Source organism: Hipposideros armiger, unplaced genomic scaffold, assembly GCF_001890085.2.
Source record: "Hipposideros armiger isolate ML-2016 unplaced genomic scaffold, ASM189008v1 scaffold_111, whole genome shotgun sequence".
Lineage (NCBI taxonomy): Eukaryota > Metazoa > Chordata > Mammalia > Chiroptera > Hipposideridae > Hipposideros > Hipposideros armiger.
The window spans coordinates 117,530-127,463 of NW_017731461.1; the positions used below are offsets into that span (position 1 = coordinate 117,530).

General features: G+C 39.6%; 1 protein-coding gene across 6 annotated transcripts in view; it reads left to right on the top strand.

The window, feature by feature from the left end:
• Positions 1-522: 522 nt before the first annotated feature.
• The window catches only part of IFT46 (intraflagellar transport 46), a 17,819-nt gene continuing 8,407 nt past the window's right edge, over positions 523-9,934 (top strand). The window contains exons 1-8 of one of the 6 annotated variants that reach the window (XM_019647371.1): positions 523-591; positions 671-797; positions 1,515-1,611; positions 4,928-5,007; positions 6,539-6,691; positions 7,364-7,515; positions 9,460-9,534; positions 9,687-9,780. In XM_019647371.1, the coding sequence (XP_019502916.1) occupies positions 4,963-5,007; positions 6,539-6,691; positions 7,364-7,515; positions 9,460-9,534; positions 9,687-9,780 (519 nt within the window). In that variant the 5' untranslated portion in view covers positions 523-591; positions 671-797; positions 1,515-1,611; positions 4,928-4,962. Of the gene's footprint in view, positions 592-670; positions 798-1,514; positions 1,612-4,927; positions 5,008-5,689; positions 5,778-6,397; positions 6,692-7,363; positions 7,516-9,459; positions 9,535-9,686; positions 9,781-9,934 lie in introns of those variants that run through there. The other 5 variants (XM_019647372.1, XM_019647374.1, XM_019647373.1 and 2 more) reach the window with 5 other exon arrangements.

Sequence of the window (9,934 nt, forward strand, 5' to 3'; positions counted from 1 at the left end):
ATGGGCAGCCAGATGGCGACTGGCGCCCTCCACAACTAAGATTGAAGAACAACAACTTGGTTGGTCCCCTTCCCCAATTCCCAACACTGTTCCCCTCCTCCAATTCCCCAATTAAATATGTGTGTGTGTGTGTGTGTGTGTGTGTGTGTGTGTGTGTGTATAAAATAAAGTCTATTTAAAAAAAGAATTTCCTATGTAATGGGATACGGTGAAGAGAAAGGACTATAATGTAATACAAATGCTAAAAAGGACGTACAAAGTGTTGTGGGACTATTCCTTAGAGATTTTGCCTAAATTCTGATTAGACTGATATAGGAGGAACTGCATGACCAATGGTAATTACTTGTCCTATGGGGGAAAATGCACATGATATTTCCAGATTGAAGGTTAACTATATGAACCCAAATTCATCAGCCTGCTTTGCCACCCGTGGCCGCTGGATGCCGCCACAGACGCATTTACTGAAACCATAGACACACAGGCGATCTGATAGCCCAGAGAGGCTCCCCCCCCACCCCCATCCAAACACCCATACCCCGAGCCACTCTTGATCCTCCTTGGAGCCTTCCCTGGCAGGGACTTAATGCGCAAGTGAGTGGAGAAAGTCTCACGAGAGTGACAGCAAGTCTCGCGATTTTAAAATTTTGTTTATTTATTTATTTTTACCTAGCGACCGACAACGGGACGGTTGCTCCAAGTAGAATCCCTAGAGTGGCTTGGCCTGACATTGGAGTGAGACTTCAGCCCCAGGCTGGGGTTCTTTCAATTTAGAGGAGACGGATTCAGAGGGGCTACAGGTAATTCGTACTCACCCTCTCTGAAAGAGAACTCCCTTTCTCCCTCCCAAGAGGAATTTAAGAGGACTCCCCTTCCCTCATCCCACCCTCCCCCATCTCTTCTCATCTCCATGACAACTGTTCCTTCTCCCCTTCTTTCACGCCCCCACCAACCACCCTGCTTCTTTTACAACCCCAGAAACTTGAGGAGGATCCGACCTGCAAGATGGGTGGGGGGAGGAGATGGGGTAATGCTTTCGGGATTATTGGATGGGACTGACAGACTGAAATTTATTCTCTGTTCTGGTAAACGAGGTAACCCCAGAGAGAGAACTCATTCTGGAGCCTCTACAGCCTCCCCTGAGAAACTCCGACAGCCTTGGGCAAACCGAAGGAACCTAAGTCGCCATCTACAGACGAATACTGTTTCGCCCGTACTCATGTGCTTAACAGCTTTTGGGAGCTGGTGTAGAAGTTGGCTGTTGTTTACCTCCATGATTCTTTGGTTCCTCAGCTAGCTTGTCAGCAGTTCCTAGATATGGGCTGCAGCAGAATGACGTAACTACTTGATCTAGGGCCAAGAAGCCTTAAGGAAAGTTTGAATGGGGGTGAAGTTTTCATGTGAAACTGATGTCTTGGGTGAGGAAACGGACAAATGCTGGTTTGGAATCGCACCTCTCCACAGAGTGCTTAATGTCCCATGATATGAGCTATGTAATCGTGTCTCCTTTTGCTTAGACCAAGATTGTTGAAAACCAGACATATGATGAGCGTCTAGAGATTAACGACTCTGAAGAGGTTGCAAGTATTTATACTCCAACCCCAAGACACAGAGGTAAGAGAGGAATGAAGAAAAAGTGGTTCTCAGAACAAAGGGCAGGATGGATTTATGATTGTCTTTAAGAAGTTCCCATTTTGTAATAACAAATGTTGGCTTTCAGAGTCGTTACTTCACTGCCATTGTTTCTGTTTCTTAACTAGTTAAGAGAGATGAAAACATAGCCTCCTAGATTCTGGGATATTCTTTCAACCTGATCAGTGTTCCCTAACACCATTTGCTTCATGATACTGCTCTGCTCACAACCTGACAGGGGTTCATGTTTTGTTTTGTTTTGTTTTTTAACTTATCAAAGCTGTTTTGCTCCACTTTGAAAATGCTTCAGTAACCTTCCTTTAACCTGCAATTCCAATAAATATCTCAATGGAATATTTTAAGAGGACTTAACACCATCATTTATTTAACAAACATTTTTTTAATGTATGCTGAGTGACTTTAGGCCTTATGCTTGGCACTAGATGTATAGTATTAAAATAGACATTGAGGGGCCAGCCGAGTGGCTCAGTCGGTTAAGAGCGCAAGCTCTGAGCAACAGGGTCGCCGGTTCGATTCCCACCTAGGCCAGTGAGCTGCACCTGAGCTGAGCTGCCAACAGATGAACGTTGTCATGATGGAGGATGATTTATGGCACACTTTAAAACACACCTTCTCTCACCCATAGCTCACACCCGACTGCACTGAACAAGTTGAAACTTGTCACACTGTTAGTAAGGTTCAGTGCACCACTCATGTATTGAAGATCCCTGCCTTTCCATTGGATGGCACTTGGCAGCAGCATTCTCTGTATTTTTTATCACAGTGGAAAAGCTCTGTGTTACATGTCACTTCTGGTACAGCAATTTCTGTCAAATAAAAACATGGTGTGTCCTTATCCACCTTATTCATTGTATCTGGCACTGTGTGACTTCTGGCTCTTCCCCAAAGTCAAAATGACCATGAAAGGTAAACATCTTGAATTGATTCAGGACATCAAGGCAGCCACGACAGCACAACTAAAGACACGAAAGAGGGCTTCCAGAACTGCTTCAGAAAGTGGCAAGAACAATGGGATAAGTGTGTTCGAAGCAAGGGGGAGTATTTTGATGGGGATTGATGGCAACGTGTCTTTTACTGTAATAAATTTTTTAAAATTTAAACATTCATAATATTGTTTGATCACACCTCGTACAAATGTGTTAAGCGCATTGATGGAGGCAAAGACTTTGATGTTATGGAGAATGATGGAGAGGAGTGGGATCTACGTTTGATAGGGTCGTTGGGGGAGACCTAAGGAGGTAACATTTGAGACTTGAAGCTGAGAAGGACCCAGACATTGAGGAAAAGTAGGCCAGAAAAAGGGAACAACAAGTGAAATGTGAAAAGATCCTGAGGCCGCAAGGGTTTGCGTTAGTTTGAGTCTCCTATTCTATTCTATTCATATTCTACTTTGTCTCTATGAATTTGCCTATTCTAGTGGAATCATACAATATTTGCCCTTTTGTATCTGGCTTATTTCCCTTAACATAATGTTTTCAAGTTTTAGCCATACTATAGCATGTTAGAATTTCCTTCCTTTTCATGGCTGAATAATATTCCATTGTTTGTAAACACATTTTGTTTATTTGTCTATTGATAGACACTTGGCTATTGTGAATATGCTGTTATGAACACTGGTATACAAGTATCTGTTTGAGTCCCTGCTTTCAATCTTTTGGGGATATATAGATAGATAGATAGATAGATAGATAGATAGATAGATATTGTGCCAAAAAAATATATACAAGTGGACACTTTGGTCAGTGCTGTTCAAGCAGTAGTTCACCGTAATCAGAAGTGTCTGGACGCTGATGGTAACTACTTTGAGCACTTGTGATTGCAGAAGTCAAACGTGACTTGTATTCATCTTTTGTTATTGGTATATATTATTACAATTTTTTATTTAATTTAAATTTTTATTGGGGAACAGTATGTTTTGTCAGGACCCACCAGTTCCAAGTCAAGTAGTTGTCTTCAATCTAGTTGTGGAGGGTGCAGCTCCCTAGCCCATGTGGGAATCGAACTGGCAACCTTGGTGTTATGAGCCTGCACTCTAACCACCTGAGCTAACCGGCCACCCCAAGTATTACAATTTTAATAGTTTTTTTCATTTCTTGAAATGTGTATACATTTTTTTAGCACCCTCTGTATATAGACACCCAGGTTTTGACTTGAGTGTGTTTTCAATCTTGCCAGCTGTGGATGTGAAAATTTGTTTTTAGTTTGAGAAATTTAGTAGGCTGAAAAATGGTGTTTAATTAGCATTTATTTGATTTAGAAATCATGCCAGTTAATATCTTACATCTGGTTATGCTTTTAGAATATTTCTGGTTAATTGTTCAGAGTATTTTTTTTTTAAGATTTTATTGGGGAATTGGGGAAGGGGAACAGCCAAGTTGTTGTCCTTCAGTCTTAGTTGTGGAGGGCGCAGCTAGCTCAGCTCCAAGTCCAGTTGCCATCTGGCCGCCCGTCGGCAGCTTGGGGCCGCTCAGCTCAAGGTGCCATGTTCTGTCTTAGTTGCGAGTGGATGTAGCCCACCATCCCATGTGGGAGTCGAACCGGCAACCTTGTTGTTAGGAGCACATGCTCTCACCAGCTGAGCCATCCTGCCACCTGTTGGCAGCTCAGTGGCAGCTCAGCTCGGGCGCAGCTCACTGGCCCACGTGGGAATCGAACTGGCCACCCTGTTGCTCAGAGCTCGTGCTCTTAACCAACTGAGCCACTCGGCTGGCCCTGTTCAGAGTATTTTTGTAGCTCTTATTTTATGGGCATTGATGCAGATTTATATTTGTGACTATAATTTGCCAGGAGCTGGGTCAGTTTCTTCCATTAAGTTTTTCTATTTGATCCTTATGACAGTCATGAGTGAGAAATATTATTGACTTCATTTAGAGGTGGGAATGCTAGACTCAAAGAGGTTAAGTCAAGTTGTCCAAGTGATAGAGTTGTCCTTCAAACCCAGTCTTCTGACTATAAATCCAGCACTTTTTAGTTTACTATCACTAACCTCATTTTACCAAGGTATAAACTAAGGTCAGATTTTACACTATTTATGTAATGCAGATAATCATTAGAATAAAGTCCAACCCAATGCCTTAAGCATAGTAATGCTTAGCAAATATACCTGGAATTGAATTGACAGAGCCATGATTAGAATTAATTCTCCTATTTTTTAGCTAGAATGTTCATATAAACCCTGTTCCATAAAATGGTTAGAGCATAAAATATTATAAACTTAAAATATTTGTCTTTAAAAATCATTTTAATAATAACCTAAAGGGAAAACTTTTTTCCTAAGGACTTTCTCATTCTGCTCATCTTCCTAACAAGACTATGGCTGACAACAGCAGTGATGAATATGAAGAAGAAAATAACAAGGTGGAGTATAGCCCACAGCTTCTTGTGGAATTTCTGCTTTGATTTTTTTAGCAGTTAGTTTGAGATGACACCAGTTCAGTGGTAAACATTTCTTGAATACTCACCTCTAGTAGTTGGGTACCTTTGAGCTCATGGAAGACAATCAAGAAGAAAGAGCCTTATGATTTTGACTTCAGGAATAAAGCCTACTATTAAGCTGACTGATTGGTGAGGAATTTCATGTAACATAGGCCAGTGTTTTGCAAACTTTACTGATCATAAGAATCAACTGGGGGAACTTAATATTTAAAAATGCAGATTCCCAATCCCCACCCAGAACTACTAAATCAGAGTCTTGAAGGTAAAAGCCTGGGAATTTATATTTCTAGCATGTACTCCAAGTAATTCTCATAATAAAGCAAGTTTGGAATATTGTTCTAGGCACTTGTTCATTGTCAACATTTGTTATACTGCCAATATTATCTGAAAGAGACTTTAATTTTGAAGTCGTAAGACCCAGATGTCACTTCGTTGTTATTTTATGAACCTAGAGAATCACCCTGTTTATGAAAGAAAGATGGAAAGATGCCTACAGCTCTGGCCAGATGGGGCCTTGAAGTTGCAATGTGCTCGCTTAACAACTGGTGTGTTCAGCCCTAGCACATAGTCCAGTAGTTTCATTCTAGTTGTCCTTTACTAACAGGAGCTTTGAAAACTCAGATGAAGAAGAATATTTGAAGTATTGCAGAAAGCTGTAGTGATATAGATTGATTTCATAAAAAGCCTAAAAGGTAATGTTTTAAGGTAGCCCCACCTTGTAACTACTGTGCTGTTTTAACATCTTACCCACAAAATAATATTTTAGGCATTTATCTGTGGTATATAAAGTCCTCTCCCTTTAGATCAGGGACTTTGCAAAGTACAACTTTGAAGAAGTAGACAAAAGAAAAGTGAACAATTTTCCTAAGTTAACTTCCTAAATATGTATATTTGCCCTACATTTTTCTAGTCTTCATCATGATGTGGTCAATATTCAAGGCTCGTTTATGTTTCCAAATTAGTATGCACCTAGAATCAGCAGAAAAGATTCACTTTTGAATAATCTTTAAATTGACAATCAATATTCTTAAAAAGTTCCCTTTTTCAAACTGCTTCCCATGTGAATGAGGATAATTTTGGCAGATTTTAAATTAAGAAAGAGCACTGTAGAGGATTTTTATCAATTATATACTGATAAAGCTTAGTTACTGAATAAATTCTGCAACTGTGTGTCATCTGTCACACATAATTACAGATTAGTTAAAATATACTTTTATCTATGTATAATAAATCTTTGTTGTGCTTAGAGGAAAATGTGACCAATAGCAGTTTTTGATGTCCTGTAATGTGTCACAATTTTATGTGCCAATAGCTGCTTTACTGTAAAAGAAACATTAAATACTTTTTAGAACTAGAATCTAATATCTGTTAACCTCAGTTATAAGCTATATAGCATATGGAAACCAAGCTTTCAAAACCTACTTTTAAAGGGGGCCAATTGGTCATCCTTCAGGTCCTAAGTGAGGGCATGCCACAGGTTCCAAGCCACAGAGGCAAAGACATGGACCCCATCCCAACTGCCTCTGCAAGCCCCAAGCATCACCACACCCTTTCTCATGGACTTGAGAGGGTGGGATGGTACATAGAAAACCAGAAACTCAGAAAGGTAGGTTGTAATGCCAATAGAAGAAGAGTCTTTTATCTTGAGATATAATGAATAGTCATTGCATTTAACATAAGTAGAAAGGGAAGGGAAATTTGGATTGGGCAGATACCCATTGAAGGGAATGGAAATAGAAAAGCCATAGTCTCTGGAACTGCTGGTCAGAATTCAGGCACTGGGTTGATTACAAACTTTCTTCTTTTGATAGTTACAAGTAGTTTACTCTGGGCAGTCTTGCAAATTAAATAGATTTTTCTCCCTGTGATCTTTGTATTAAGAGCCCTCAAGTTTGTCTTCCCCACCTCATCTTCCTGTATTTCCGCTCAAAATAATTATTTAGAGTTGCCTTTCTCCAAAATTCCCTCAGTTTTAGAATTGAAGCTGACTGGGTAGTTTATACAGAGGTCTCAGGATCTCCTAAGGTTGATCTTGGATAAAAAACTGGATAAAATTTATATCCAAGCCTCAAGTAATAATGTTAGAGAAAGTGGGGACCCAGTTTGTAGCTAAGTAGGAGCAGAAACAGGTTCTTGAGGCCCTTCTGGGGAGTGCTGCCTTCTCTCTGGTGATGTGGTGCCAGGTGGGAGGGTATTGATTAGGGCACTAGGCGAGAACTGGACATAGGTACACTAAATTTCTCTTTACATGGGCCTTTCTGTGCCTATTCCTTCACAGGAGAAGAAGGCCTCACAGCTGACACCTAAGAGGGGCTTCAGTGAGAATGGTGATGACGACGACGACGACGACGACGACGACGACGACGGCGACTCATCTGAAACGGATTCTGATGAAGATGATGATGAGGCGCATGGAGCCCCTCTGGAAGGGTGAGGAAAGCCCCCTGACACGGAGGAAAACACCTTCAAAGCACTGGACAGGGAGGACATCAATTAAAAACGGAAATTCCAGCCTGCCTTTTGATCTCTATTTAGGATTTTCAGATGTCTCAGAAACCCAGTATAATAAGTTTTCATGTTTTTCTGGCTCCATTGCCTCATTGAGTCCTTGATTGTCACTGGCACTATCTGAAACATGTGTGGGCTCTGGGATTTCACAAGGATTTGCTGAGTAAATCTAAGAGATGGTCCCTGACTTGAGGGAGTTTACATTCTGGGAAAAAGAAAATAAATTTATATACATACCAAAGCATTTCTGTTTAGCAAGGAAAGCATAGGAGCATTTCTACATTAGGGTCAGGCCCTTTTTGGACAAGCAGAGAATAGGTGCTTCAGGAGTCCCACATTGAGGCAAAATGTTCCTGAATGATGCCTAAGTAAAAAAATCTCCTTACCTCAAGCCCTAGTGTTACATTAGTCATGTCCCATCCCTATAGGTTTTAATCAAAGTGGATTCTAAGGCCCATCCATTTAAAATACAATTACGGGGGCGGGATGGGTTTTGGACAGGCGACCACCATCCTCACAGAATGCTGGCATTTTTAATAAACCTACTTTTCTTTCCACCAAAACAAACAAACAGTTACTGGTTAAATAAATGATGGTGTAGCCAATCAATAGAATTCTATCTAGCCACTGGAAAATATGAGGCAGCACTCTATGCACTGGTAAAGAACAATCTTGAGGAGATTCTTTTAAATTTATAAAAGGTATAAAAGTTTTATGCTTTGCTACCATGTGTATAAAACAAATATTTCATGGACTATCTACAGGATACACTAGAAAAGAATAATAGTGATTACTTTTGGGAGGGGAACTTGGTGGCAAGGAGAGAGGGGTGAAAGGGAGACATAACTTTTCATTGTATACATTTTGTACCTTTTATTTTGTATTGTGTGCATGCATGTGTCATTTTTTGCATTGTGTGTCATCTGTTAAATAAACTAATAAAAATAGTTACCTTTGGATTATCCACCTGTGGGTAGACACTAAGTAAATTAGGCAAATGTTTAATACCAGACTGACTTCATGCATCCCAGTATACTTTATGATCATATTCTGCTTCCATAAGTTACAATCAGGGGAAATGTAAACTTTAAGTCATTAATCTACAGAGGGTGCCAAAAAATATATACACATTTTAAGAAAGGAAAAAACTATTAAAATTGTAATAATATATACCAATAGCAAAAGGTGAATACAATTCATGTGTATACATTTTTTTGGCACCCCTGGTATTTAATTTTTTGTTAAGCAACTCTCCCTAGAACAACTTCATTAATAACTTTCCAAGTCACTTATACACTTTGCCGGTGTTCATTACATTTTATGTAATTATAGTTAATATGTGTTCTACTTTTTTTACTGTATACATTTCATGTATCAATACAAGTATTTTTAAATAACTATGTAGTATTCAACTTGACATACCTAACCATTATTCAAATTTGGATATTTTGTTTCTAACTTTTTACTTTTATAAATAACACTGAAAAACATCTGTGTAAAAATTCATTTTTTTCTTGGCAAACTGTTTCCATGCAAGAAATTAAAATATCGTTCCATCTTTTCTCTTCATCCCTTTCATTGAAAAAAATGGAAAACAATTTCGGCTACATTCTAAAATTTTAAAAAATTATGTTATAGATTTTCTGCAGCTCTGCTCTACTTTACTGTCAGAGATAACTGAGAGCTAATTATAATAAATTTCAAAGTTACCTTGCAGACCACCCAGGAAAGGCAGATAGATGTGAGTGGAGCAGAAACTAGGTTCAGAGTCATGTGCCTTATGGTCATAGTAACACACAGGCTGAACAGAGCTCAGCAACATCCGCTCTTCTCTGGCCTCCCTGAATCCTGTTTTTCTTTCCCCAGGGCATATGATCCTGCAGATTTTGAGCATTTGCCAGTTTCTTCTGAGATTAAAGACCTCTTCCAATATATCAATAGGTGAGTATTAGGACTTCCCACCATAACCCCCCCCAGGCCCTTACCTTGCCCTTTCCTACCTCTAGTCTGAAACAGGGCCATTCTGCTTTGATTTTTTTTTAGCCTTAAAGTAAGTTTTTCTGTCTCCACTTTCCCTTGGCAATATCTCCTAGGTATACACCTCAGTTGATTGAGCTGGACCACAAACTGAAACCTTTCATTCCTGATTTTATCCCAGCTGTCGGGGATATTGATGCATTCTTAAAGGTACAGTCAGAACATCCTAAAAATGACTCCTTCGGTGTTTCTTCTGACCCCTCTATTACTCTAGCAGTCTACTAATTACCTTGACTAACATTGGCTACCTGGATATATAATCTTCGTTTCATTAAAATTCTTTTTTTTTAAGATTTTTATTGGG